The sequence below is a fragment of the Narcine bancroftii genome, chromosome 3 (genome assembly GCF_036971445.1).
Source record: "Narcine bancroftii isolate sNarBan1 chromosome 3, sNarBan1.hap1, whole genome shotgun sequence".
NCBI lineage: Eukaryota > Metazoa > Chordata > Chondrichthyes > Torpediniformes > Narcinidae > Narcine > Narcine bancroftii.
Window position 1 is genome coordinate 221226118 of NC_091471.1, and position 14167 is coordinate 221240284.

At 40.7% G+C, this 14167-nt stretch overlaps 1 protein-coding gene across 8 annotated transcripts in view; it reads right to left on the reverse strand.

Annotated features, from left to right (window-relative positions):
• Nucleotides 1-14167, reverse strand: part of trim2a (tripartite motif containing 2a) — a 239418-nt gene that overhangs the window by 134140 nt on the left and 91111 nt on the right. For all 8 annotated transcript variants that reach the window (XM_069926689.1, XM_069926688.1, XM_069926687.1 and 5 more), the window contains one exon: nucleotides 7434-7612. In XM_069926689.1, the coding sequence (XP_069782790.1) occupies nucleotides 7434-7612 (179 nt within the window). The remainder of the gene's footprint in view (nucleotides 1-7433; nucleotides 7613-14167) is intronic.

The following is a 14167-nucleotide window of genomic DNA, read 5'->3' on the forward strand; positions in this document are numbered from 1 at the left end:
ACCTGGGTCTGAGCTGACAACAAGAATATGTCAATCCTAGAGTAAGTTCTGGCTCTGTTTGAATAATATGAGTAATTTCTTTCTTTAGGGTGTTGCTTTCTCGAATATCAATTATTTTCAAATCATGCATTGATTTTAATGTAAATTTGGTTGCTTTAGTTTTTTGTTATCTTCCCAGTTTTATCTATCAATAGGTCAAGGCTAAAATTAAAGACCCCCCCCCCACCCCTAGTAAAATATGTCCCTGTGTCTGCTATCTTTAAAAAGATGTCCTGCATAAATTCCTGGTCATCTTCATTAGGTTCATAAATGTTCAGCAAGTTCCAAAATTCTGAATAAATCTGGCACTTCATCATTACATATCTACTTGCTGGGTCTGTTATTATTTTCTTTATCTTAATTGGCAGATTCTTATTAACTAATATAGCAACTCCCCTGGCTTTTGAGTTGAATGATGATGCCTCAACATGACCTACCCAGTCACTCTTCAACTTGCAGTGTTCTAACTCATTCAAGTGTGTTTCTTGTATAAATGCTATGTCTATTCTCTCCTTTTTAAGTAGTCTCAGTAGCTTTTTTCTCTTAATTTTATTGTGGATTCCATTACTATTAATAGTCATATAGTTCAATGTACTCATCTGTTTTCAACTCTCTCCCACCTCTTCAACCCCTCCATCTCCTTTCTTCCAAAATCACTCTTTAAATTGTTCTTACTCTTTGCTATATGTGACAAAATAACAAAACACACAAAAACAAAATTATTAAAAACACATTAACTCCCCTTTTACTGAGTTGCCCTTGCCATCTCGCAAGACACCCACAACTCCCTTTTCTACCTGGGTTGCGATATTGACCACAAACTTCAACAGATTTCACAGTGGGTAGATCCTCCCCCTTTCCCAGCCCTCCCCCAGAGAAAACACTAATATATTATTCTTAAAAATATAGCAAAGCCCTTTTTTTTTAAATAAAAACTTAAACGTCTATGTTCAGACTATTAACTTTCCAACTAATTTATATACATTATCTTAACAGTTCTTTTAATTTTTTTTTACTCTTCTTTTTGTTGTTTATTTGGGAATCGGTCTGCAAACCGATGAGCTTCTTCTGGATCTGAAAACAGTCTATTTTGCCCACCAGGAATGAATACTTTCAACACTGCTGGATGTTGCAACACAAAGTTATAACCTTTTTTTCCCACAGTACCATTTTTGCTCAATTAAACTCCTTTTGTTTCTTTCAAAGTTGAAAGTTAATATTTGGATTTTAAAAAATATTTTTTTCCCATTGTACTCGAATGATTCCTTATTTTCTTTCACTCTTTTCATTGCCAGTTCTAATATTTTCTCTCTTGTTGTATATCATAGTAGTTTTATTAGTATGGAGCGCAGTTTCTGATGTGGCTGCGGCTTTGGTGTCAATGCTCTGTGGGCTTTTTCGATTTCTATTTCTTCTTGGAGTTCTTCCACTCCCAAGATCTGTGGGATCCATCCTTTCATAAATCTTTTTATGTCCGTTCCTTCTTCACCTTCTTTCACGTCCACTGCTTTTATATTGTTACGTCTGCTGAAATTCTCTAAAGTAACAGTTTTTTGGGCTAATAAATCTTGTCTTTTTAATCTCCTTATCTCTATCTTCCAGTTGTTCTCTTAACTTTTTTACCTCCATTTCCGTGGCTATCCCACTGTCTTCCACATCAACAACTCATTTTCTTATGTCTATCACAGCCTTCTCTATTCTCTGCGTTTTCAAATCTGTCTCTTGCAGTTGTTTTTTTATATATATAGTATTAAACTCAGTCCTCATTGTGTCCATTAATATCTTTATTTGGCTGTCAAAATACACCTTGCCAATAATTGACTGCTTCTGTTTTTTTACCTTTGATTTTTTTTCTTGTAAGTCTCTATCTTCTTCTTGGTCTTCTTGCTCCAGCTCCACTTCATGGCTCCAAGTTCCTCCTTCTGCTGCCATTGTCGCTTCTACGGCATCTCTAGCCACCGCCTCAGTGGCCTCTCCAGCCGCCGCCGCAGCGTCCCGCTGCCAGCATCCACTCCCACCGTCATCCTCGTTATAATGCGTACTGTGCATGCGCTACTCCTTGTGCATGCGCACCGGCATTTCTTTCTCTGGCTCTGCGAGCCAGTGTTCCAGATCGCGCCAAGGTACATCGTCGCCCAGCTGTCCACTCATCGGCCTCGCCAATTGGGCCATCATCTTCTTGGGAAGAGCTCCCTGCTCCCGGACACCAGTAAGGCCTTCCTTTTTTCCCCTGGCGATTTCTTCATCTCCTCTTTGCTAGCCATTATACTCTTAATACTTTGGAGCCATCCTCAGATTGTTCTTTTATTTTTTATCTTGCAACTTTTTTTATGTTTTACTTCTCTGCTTTGTTTTTCTACCCTTTTTTTCCCCAGTTTCTCTGAGGAGGGCTGGTTTTCCCTGACCAGCCACTACTCCATCACGTGATGTCCCCCCAACCATAGCTTCTTTACAATCTATCCTAGTCTCTATCCAAGACCCTGTACATGAACTTTGAATATCCTTCACATTTGTGCTGTGCAGTTCCATGAGAACATTGCTCTCAATTTACTATCCCCAGTCCCTGTCTAATATCATCATAATTAACCCTTCCCCACTTTAATACTGTTCCATATTGCCTGGTCCTATCCTTGTCCATAACAGGACTAAATATAAGGGAATTGTGGTGATTATCTCCAAAATACTCACACAGAGAGAGATATGTCACATGACCAGGTTCATTACACTGCACTAGATTCAGAAAGGCCTTGCCTTGAGTTGGCTTGTCCACATAATGGGTCAGGAATCCTTTTTGGTCACACCTGACAAATTCTGCCCCGTCTGAATCTTTTGCATGAACAATGCGCCAGGCAATATTAGGGAAGTTGAAGTCTCCCATGACAACAACCCTGTTATTTACGTACCTTTTCAAAAGGTGCCTACTTGTCTGATCCTCAGTGTCCTAGTGGGTATGTGAAACCTTAAAGAACTCTTCCAAATGAGTAATTGCTCCTTCCAGTTTCTGATTTCCACTCACAATGACTCAGTGACGATCCTTACACAATACCTTCCTTCCTACAGCTGTTATACTATCCCTGATTAGTAATGCCTCTATCACCACCTCTCCCCATTACCTCTCAAGTTGATGGTAGCAGAGGGGAAGCCATATTTTTAACTCAGCCTTTACCCACATTTCCTCCATTTTCTGCACATCTGCCCTGGACCCTTCCACCCCAAGACACGACAAGGACAGATTCCACATTCAACGTATTATCCCACGCAATTTGCACCACATACAATGGTTTCCCATCAGTAGACAACCTTCCCTCTCCACTTTCTCTTGGAATTTCTCCCTCTGAGACTCTATCATCTAATTATCTTTTCCCACAAATCGCCCCTTGGTACCACAAGAAATGCTACACCATAGATTCTCAAGGTGGGGTGTGGGAATATTTTGGGAAATAATTAAAAAGTTGATTTGAAAAGATAAACTCATTCTGTTGGTGTGAAAGATGGGACTTGACAACACTCTTAGTAGAATACAACTGTGGTAACTTCCAAGTAAAATCACTTTGTTCTTTTTATTTTCATAACGGGGTTTGCTTGTCCGTTTCTGTTGTTTCCCTTATTTTAACTGTTATTATCCTTGGTTAACATTATAATCATATTTTTTCCAACCAATCTTATTATAATCCATTCCAAATTATCTCATTGGCGACAAGGATCTCACATTATCTCAATAATCATGTCTCCATCCATACTTTACTTTTTTAGTTCAGTAGAGAGTGAGACCTGTATCTGTATGTATCTTTGTGCACTAGCATATTGGTGGGGGGAGGGGGGTTCCACCCCAGGTGCCAGCCTGAGGGGGACACCAAAAATTGAAAAAAAAATTGGGACCCCAGAAAGTCAAGCACAAGGCAAGTGCAGTTTTGATGCACTCTCTGTGAGAAACAAATGTCAAACAGTGCTAGTGATTTTTTCATATTTTTAGAGTCAGTATTCTTCCTTTGATTCGATCATTACTTTTATTACATTTTTCATTTCTAAGACAAAATAAAAAATTGATTAATCTGTTTCAGCGAGCTTGTGCTATTGTATTAATCTATTTCAGGGAGCTCGTGCTGTTGTATTAATCTATTTTAGGGAGCTAGTGTTATTGTATCAATCTATTTCAGGGAGCTCGCACTGTTATATATTCAAAATGAGCAGACCAAGGAAGAAAATGGTTCTTTAATATTTAGTGGAGTTCTTGAAGTTTGGGTTTATACCTGCTGTACATGATGAACGTGCACTTTTTTGCAAATTATGCCAACAGACTTTGACAAATGAAACAATGAAAACAGGCCACTATGAAGCACATTTGAGAGTAAAACATCGTGTCAGTTCAAAATTGGAATATTTGAAATAACTGAAAGAGAAGTTTGAAAATAGATCAAAAATCACTTCATTATTTGCTACGCAAACTACAGCCCTGGGGCTAGGGCAAAAAAGGTTGAGAAGCACTGTGCTACGCATTCCCATACCTCTTCACTCACCACACAGTCTGGTCAAGTAGCATCAATATAAGAAAAATAGTCAACATTTGGAGCCAAAGCCTTCATCAAAAGAGTGTGCAAAGGAGAGAGAGCCAGTATAAAGAGGTCAGGATGAGAGAGATTGGATAAGGGCCAGTAGGGGATTGAGGAACTACAGAGGTAAAAATTTACATACAACAGGCATTAGATTAGAACAAGAGAAAGGCAAGAGAACAAAAGGGGGTCACTGGGGAAGACAGGTCATGTAGGATGGACAGGAATGATAAGTGGAGATGAAGGGCTGCCAGTGCTAGAATTTGATAAGGGAAAGGTGATATCTTAAAATAAAAAAATATTCCAGACCACTCCAGAGTTGTCGAGGTTGCCAATTCTACAGAATCCTCATGCTAGTTATAACCTCATATTTGATATTAAATGGCACTTTTTTTTTCTCCAAATTTACTTCCTATGTTTGTTTTTGAACTCTTCTCAGACTTCCAGTGTCAGGAGAGGTCATGGGCAGACGAAAGGAGATATGGGAGGTAGGACAGAATTACACATCAACAAATTCGGGTTCTAAAATTACACCAAGGACAAACAAGTGAACAATAAACTAGAGACTCATTTAAGGACTCTTACTTTGCCCCTTATTTATCATTGGATGTTTATTTTATTTTTTTCGCACAGTTTGCACTTATTTTATTTGTTTACATTTCTCTCTTCTATATACGTGTCTTTTATTGAGTACAGTTTAGTTTTGCACTACCGATAAGGAGAAATTCTGCCTGGCCCACAGGAAAAAGCATCTCAGAGTTGTATGTGATGGATGTACTCTGACAATAAATTTAAATATTGAACTTAATATATGTGACACTTCAGCTGTCCTCACCAAGCCGAAAGATCTCTTGCCTCAAATACAGTCTCAGACACATACATAAACTGATTTCAAGTCGGATGCAAGTTGTACTACTCACACTCAATAGCCTCATTTCCATCAATTCTGACTACTGCCATTTCACTAAATGTTCCTCAGGGTACATTTAAAGATGTTACTGAAGAGGAGAAAACCTTTTCAAGTTAGGTGAGACATCATGAACTTGTTACTACATGGACATTAGTAATGTGTTTGGAAAAGGTCCTGCATTGGAGCTTGGTCACGAAGATTCAGTCACTTGGTATTCAGTCCGAGGCAGTAAATTGAATTAAACATAGGCTTTCCGGGATGCCAGAATGGTAGTAGATGATTGCCTCTCTGTGGAGGCTTGTGACTAGTGGTATTCCTCAGGAAAAAGTGCTGGGTCCAGCAGTCAAATATGCCAAATTTTTATTTTTAATTCAATCTTAAAGTATAGTTGCTAAACTACAGGAAGGATATGATAGCAATAGAGAGTACAGAAACAATTCCTAGAATCATGCAGGTTTGATAGGCTAGGTTTATTCTCATTGAACTGAGAGGTGACCTTAAGAGATTTATAAAATTTTATCCCAGGGCAGGGGAGTCTAGAACTAGATAGCACCGATTTAAAAGGGTACACTTGATATTTCTTCCATGCAGGATTGTATGGGTTTTCTGGGATAAGCTACCAGAGGAGCTGGTAGAGGCAGATAGAAATAAAATATCCAAAATGTGTTTTGTTTTCTTTAAAAGAAAAAGGATACTTTGATTGGAAAGGCAAAGAGCTATGCAGACCTGATGCAGTCGAACAAGACGAGTGGATCACTCGAGGTGGTGGTTACAGTCTGAATGGAAAACACGGGTCAAAGTGACTGCCTTCTATGTAGCACAATTCTGTGATTCTAACTTGCACCAAATTTTCCTTCCAATTATTTGAACTATTGAATGAATTATATGTTTACTTTCATATTTACACATGATTTATACAATTCCAATTGTTGGAAATTATCCACCACCCATGCAAAGAAAAGCTAGAATGGTAACTTGGGTTTCATCTTTGGAGTTCTTGAAGAGCTTTCATTCAAGAGCAACAGCTGTTTAATATTGTGAGCTCGTCATGAGCAAGCCAATATGTTTCAACTTCAAGTGTACATAGCTCTTCAATCTAACATTTTGTGCTATACATTCATATTTTCTAAATATTTTCATGAACACTGGCACAAAGAAAACTTTTATTTTAAAATCAAAACAGTTGCTGCAGGAAATCCAAAATCAAAAAAAATGTTTGAAAAACTCTAGGCATTTGTGCAAGATGAAACAGGAACAAAGAAGAATGAGGGGAGATTTGACAGTGGGTGGACAAAATGATGAGGGGTATTGACAGAATAAATGCAAGGAGGTTCTTTTCACTTAGATTAGGAGAGATAAATATGAGAGGACATGGATTTAGGGTGAAAGGGGAAAGGTTTATGGGAACAGGAGGGGGAACTTCACTGAGAGTAGTGGGAGTGCGGAACGAGCTGCCATCTGACATGATGAATGCGGGCTCACTCAAGGTTTAAAAATAAATTGGACAGATACACGGATGGACGAGGTCTAGAGGGTTATGGAATGGGTGCAGGTCAGAGGGACTAGCAGAATGGAAGGGCCAAAGGGCCTGTTTTCTGTGCTATGGTTTTCTCTCGTTTTTGATTTGAGATCCTTCCTCAGAATTTACAGTGTGCAGCACACCTTTAAGAACTGGCTCACAAGATCAAAGCAGCAAATATCATGGCAGCAGTTAGTGAGAACATGCAGTGGATGAAAGCAGCACAACAAACTAAAACTGACAGTGCAGCATCACACAGAGAAATCTAACACTCGATGGAGATAATGTTTAACAAATTCTATTAAAGGTATCCCATTACAATATTCTTAACTGCTCCCAAATATTTAAAGAACTACCAGTATTTCTGCACCAAAATGAAGACAACACATTTCAGTCAAATTTGGACATTACATACCTCTCACAAAAGGTGTGTAGACAAGGAAGAACTTTAGGTATTTTGTAACGATCCAAGCAGATGCTGCAGATCAGAAACTGTTTGTCAATTTGGCGTACCACAGGACTGGTAATGCTCGAGCCGTCACTGGCCATCCTAAAGCACTGACATATGGGTCCAGTTTGGCCTCGCCAAGCACACTGAAAGGAAAAGGCAGAAATCAATAAATATGAACTTTAAAACAAATGAAAGCAAAATTAACACAGCACAATTCAAATGATTATACATTTTGTCACAACCAAATAAAACCAGTTAAACAAAGTCTGCAGATGCTGTGATTGTAGTTCAATGCACAAAAATATTGGAGAAACTCAGCAAGTCACACAGCACCTATGGAAAGCAAAGGGTTATAATTCTCTGAATGGAAAGAGAAGGATGGAGGGGAGCAAGAGGAAAGAAAGGAATAGAGAAAGAGAGAGAAGCAGGGGATGACACACAGTATGCTATATCTGTAATGGAGGCTTGCAGCCTCATGGCATGCCTCATGGTGCTGTTTACATCAAATTTAAAGTAAAGAACCTTTTCCTTCATTCATGAACTCACCCTAACCCCAATGTACGAATACAAGATGTAATAGAGGGCATAAACAAAAACTGGAGAAGTTGATGTTAATGCCATTCTCCAAGGGATATCCCTTTGCTTTTTATAGAGACCACGTGACCTGCCGAGGTTCTCATACCCTTTTGTATATTTCATACAAAGCCAAATATCTAACAGAAACTTATACTGATATTAATAGATTTTTGAAACTATTGTTTGGCAATACGTGTTAGCCACTTAAGGACCTATTTATTTATCAGTGGCTTGCACATCAGTCCATGTCAAGCAAAAGCATACCAATACGAACAGAATGACACATGATCAGAATGGAACATCGAACATGTTGGAAGGAGTAAATAGTAAACAATTATCCTGATTAATGCAGAATCAGATGCAGTTTGCATTTTTGTACACTGAGCAAGAGGACAAAAATACAGCAATGTTTCTTTGCTAATAGATAGAAACAGGGGTGTGAACAGATGAATAGACAGAACCAAGTTATGGAGGGGTGTGGTCCAAGGTTGGCAGGTGATAGTTTGCATCGACAACTTCGTTGGTGCTGGTCCCTTCACTCAGTTTCATCACCTTTACCACAAATTTCCACCCAGTCTTCAAATTTACCTGGACTATCTCATACACTTGTCTTTTTCCCTCAGAACTCAGTCTCCATGTCATGATGGAAACCACCACCTAACATCTACCATAAACCCAACATCTTGCACAATTACTTTGACGACACCTCCTCCAAATCGGTATCCTGCAAGGATGCCATCCTTTTCTCTCTGTTTCCATCTAAGCCAGTGCACTTTGAAGCTTTTGCTCTGGGACTTCTAAAACATCCTTCTTCAGTAAATATGGCTTCCTCTCTGCCATAGTGGGAGCCTTTGACCTTTCCTCTACATCTGCTGTCATCTTCCCTCTTCCTCAGCAGGACTCTTGGATTCTTGCCTTTCATTCCACCAGCCTCTACACACAGCAGGTCATCCTCCATTTCAGCCAGATCCAATGGGATCTCGCAACCATTCATTCTACCACCCCCCTTCACCCCTTCTTCATGTTCCCCAGAGACCACAACCCCCTCATTCAGCCCGACCAGCACTTTCCTGTGCATTTTCTTTATAAATTTAGACATACAGCACCGTAACATGCCCTTTCAGCCCATGAGCCCGTGCTTCCCAATTACACCCAATTAACCTGAGCCACCTGCAGTTTAAGAGAGAATGTTGAGAGAGTCATTATTGTCCTGGCACCAAGAAACTAGATTCTCTATCAATCTATATTCTGCCTCATCATTGTTCAAGATCTGGCCAACAGCAGTGGTGGCATTAATAAATTTTTAGTTGGACTTGGAGTGTGCAACAATATATAGTCTGAATATGTGGTCTTGTAGGGCAACAGTATTGAGGGCAATTGTAGAGGTGTTGACTCCAATCTTTACTAATTATGGACAGGAAATCAAGGATCCAGCTTTTTATGGGGGATGGTGAATGCTACTGGAAAAAAAAAAGACCTGGAGTTTGGAGACAACTTAATTTGAGACAATGGTATTCAAGGCAGAACAGGTTAAGGAATAGTAACAGATAATCTGCTGGGAGAACTCACCAGGTTGAGCAGAAGTAGAAGAAAAAGAAATGGTCAACATTTCAGGTTGAAACCCTCCATTAAGACAGAGTACAGAGGGGAGGTTGTCATCAAGTCATTCTAGTCATAAATAATCTCTCTTCTGACACCTCAATTCCATCAAATCAAATGTTTTGCCATGATTACTCAAATGGATCCCAGCTAGGCCAATTTGTTGGCTATGTGTAACAATTCTCATTCTAAACCTACACCAGCATCATCTCCCCAAACTCTTCCTCTGATAATATTGAGGACTGAATTGAAGATGCTTCCTCCACCCATTCAGAACTTGACAATTTCATACATTTTATGGCCAACCTCCACCCTATTCTGAAATTTACGGATCATTTCTGACCTGTTTTTCTCCCCTCTGAGCGCTGTCGATGAAGGAGTTCAGCCTGAAAGATTGATCATTCTTTCTCACAATTGATGCCCCACTGTGTTCCTCCAGCAGATTGTTTGTTGCTTCAGATTCCAGCATCTGCAGCCTCGCTTGTCAATGTATAGCAGTCTGACGCAAGCGTCTTTGCTATCCAGATGTTCCAGGGATGGGTGGCGGGCCAGAGCGATGGTGTATGTCATGAATCTGTGAGTGAATTGAAGTGGTTCAAGCCTGGCAGGAGGCAAGAGTTAATCAAGCCAGGACTAGCCTCTCAAAGTACTTCATGTTGGTCAATGCGAGACCCACTCGTCTCTAAGTCTCTGGACCCCACCATCAGAAACTTCACTAGTCTCTGAAGACCTCCATCCCTATTGCAAAGGTCTTAAAGCCCTCCACTTCTTCCTGGATCAACATTCTGACAGACTTCCCTTCCTTCTCTTTCTGGCAAAACTGATTCTCATCCTTGACTCATTTTTCAACACCTCCATTTCTTTTAAATCAGAAGGTTTTGGTATGGACACTTGTCCACCTTGGTTCTGAACCTACCCCACCACCACCCACAAACTCTTTTCCATTACATTAAAGACAACTTTGGGGTTGCCTTCTGCACCTGTGCAGAACTCACCAATTTTATCAACTATCTACTAACCTCCACCCCATTCTCAATTTCAATTGGACAATTTTTGAGATACATCTCTCCTCTTACTAGATCACTATCTCCATCTCATGCTACATACTGACACTTACTACAAACCCATTGACTCCTATAGCTATCTCGATAACAAACTCTCCCATCACTTCTATGGCAAAAATGCCACCTCTTTCTCCCAGTTTCTCTGCCTCATTTGCTTTCAAGAGAATCAAAATTTATTGTCATGACCATGTCATGAAATGTGTTGTTTTGCAACAGCATTACAGGTGAAAAATTGACACAAATTATATTTTTAAAAATAAATAAATTAGCACAAAATATGAGGAAAGTAAATTAGTGTCTATAGTTCATTGCCTATTCAGAAATCTGATGACAGAGGGAAGTAAGCTGTTTTTGTACTGTTGGACATCTGTCCTCAGGCTCCTGTAGTTTGACTAGCTGATATATCATCGATGAAGTGAAGATTGATGTTCATAATAGCACTGGCTGAGTTCACAACCCTCTGGAGATTTTTCCTGTCCTTCACACCAAACAGATGCCCTCCACGGTACACCTGTAGAAATTTGCAAGCGTCTTTGGCAACATACTGAATCTCCTCAAACTCATCACAAAGTATAGCCACAGTTGAGCTTTCTTCATGATTGCATCGACATGAAGGCCCCAGAATATAATCTTCAGAGATGCTGCCACTCAAGAATTTGAAGTGTGTACCCTGTCCACTGCTGACCCTAGTTTGTGTTCTTTCCCCTCCTGAAATCCACAATCAGTTCCTTAGTTTTGCTAATGTTTAGTGCAAGGATGTTGTTGTAACATCACTCAACAAGCTGATCTACCTCCCTCCTGTATGTTTACCCAATGCCATCTGTGATTCTGCCAATGACCGTGACGTTATCAGCTAATTTATAAATAGCATTTGCTTGAATTGTTCCTAGTCACACAGTCATGGGTGTATAGTGAGTAGAGCAGTGGGCTAAACACGCATCCTTGAGGCGCTCCTGTTTGGTAGTCAGTTAAGGAAGTAACGTTGTTTTCAATTGGTTCCGACTGGGTTTTCCGATGAGGAAATCAAATAGCCAGATGCAGAGGGAGATGTAGAGGCCCAAATTTTGAAGCTTGCTGACCAGCACTGAGGGTACAATAGTGATGAAAGCTGAGCTGCAGTTTATGAAAACCAGCCTGATGTACACATTTCTGTTGTGTAGATGATCCAGGGCTGAGTGAAGAGCCAATGAGATTGCACCTGCTGTGGAGCAATTGTACCAGTATACAAATTGCAGTGGGTCCAGATCTTTACTTAGGTACAAGTTAATTCTGGCCATGACCAACCTCTCAAAGCATTTCATAATAGAAGATGTGAGAGCTACTGGACGATACTCATTGAGGCAGCTCACTCTGCTCTTCTTGGGTACTGGTGTAATTGGTGCTCTTTTGAAATGGTTGGGAACCTCCAAATGCAGCAATGATAATGAAAGCGTCTGTTAACACTCCAGTTAGTTGGTTGGCAGAGATTTTCAGTGTACACCATCTGGGCCTGACGTCTTGCAAGGGTTCACCCTCTAAAAAGCTGTTCTGACATAAGCCTCAGAGAGAGATATCACAGGGTAGCCAGGAAACCTTCCATTCCAGGACATTCAAATGATCTCCTTTTTCAAGCAACGCAGCTTCCCCTCTTCTGTAGTCAGTAGAGCCATCTTCTACAGTTACTCTGCTTCTCTGAGTTCTGCTCTCAATTCCTCCTCCCCAATTCAGAACAGGGATAGAGTATCTCTGCTCCTCATCTTTTATCCCACCTGCCTCTCCATTGAGCACATCATCCTCTGCCATTACCACCAGCTGCAACTTGCCCCCATCACCACATGCCTAACCTTCATGCCTTTTTTCAGAGGTAATTCCCACAGTGCCACCCTGGTCAACTCAACCCTTCCCACCTATCTCTCCATGAGCTCTGATACTTACCCCTGCAGGAAGCACAACACAATTATATTTTAGAGATGCAGCACAATTCCAAGTCCTTTTGGCCCATGCCACCCATTTACACCCATGAGAGCAATCAGCCTATTAACCAGTTCATCTTTGAAGCTTGGAAGGAAACTGGAGCACCCGAGGTGGGGTGGTTGGGGAGGAACCCACACGGACGTAAAATCATATATAAACTCCTCACAGGCAGTGCCAGATTCAAATCTGGGTCACTAGCATTGAAAAAAGCATAACAATAATCACCACCCGAAATGTGTCATCTCAAAACACTTGATCTTCTCTATCCAGGGACCCAAAGATTCCACAGAGGCAAAGATTGACATACACCTTCTCAAACCTCACTGCTTTTGCCACTCCTGATGTAACATCCTCTCCATTGGTGAGACCAAGTGCAGACTTGGGGAACAGTTTCACTCAGCTTACGCTCGGTCTTCAAGAGCCATCCTGAACTCCTCATTGCATTTCAACTCCCCTTCCCATTCCAATGGCTGTCTGCTCTGGGCCTGCTCCACTGCAGGAATAAAGGAACAACAACTCGTACTCCTCCTCTGGAGTCTACAGCCCAATGGTATGCAAGTAGAATTTACTAATTTCAGGTTACAAGTCCCTTCTCTTCTTCTGGAATCCTTCCACTCTTCCATTTTTCTTCCCTCTCCCACCCACCCCCATTCTCATCCCCTTTCCTCTTTGGTTCCTTCCCCCACTGAATTCTTCCACCCCTCTTAATTTCTCCCTCTCTCCATCTACCCTCTCTGTTCCACATAGTTTCTGTTCATACCAACATTCTTACCTCTCATCAGATTTCAGCCTTTGTCTTCTCATCACCCACTCCATTCTATGACACTTTCTCCACCTTTGTTTTTATTGCCTCTCTCCCCTTTTGGTCTGCCATCTTCTGCCTTTCTCCCTGGCTCATCAATTCCACACCAGCCCTGCCCAACTAAGGCAGACATACCATATGCCTTCATTACCACCCTATGTTTTTAAATGGCCACTTTAGAAGGAGTAATGGACCTGCACCTCCATATCTCTCTCCACATCAATGCTTTCAAAGAGACCTGCCTTTAACTGGATTTGTTCCCCTTACATTTGACCTCCCAAAGTGCAACACCTCACATTGGTCTGTCTTAAACTCCATCTTCCATTTCTTTGACCACACCTGCAGTTAATCCATATCCTCTTGTATATTTGATGACTTTGGACAATGCACTGCTCCACCAATTTTAGAGTCATCTGCAAATTTACCCACTCACTTTTCCATCCAAGTCACTGATTACCAAGATCCCAACACTAATTCCTGTAGAACACCACTGGTCTCTAGCTCAAATAACACTCTTTCACCACGACCTTCTCTTCTATAGGCTAGCCAATTAAGAGCTCAAACTAACAATTTACCATGGATTCCATGATAATCCTGGATTATCCCTACACCCCATCCTGAACAATGATATGCCTTTGTCTCCCCTCCATGATTTTGCTCACTACTTGTAAAGGTATAATGATCTCTGTCAAGGTTGCAGCATA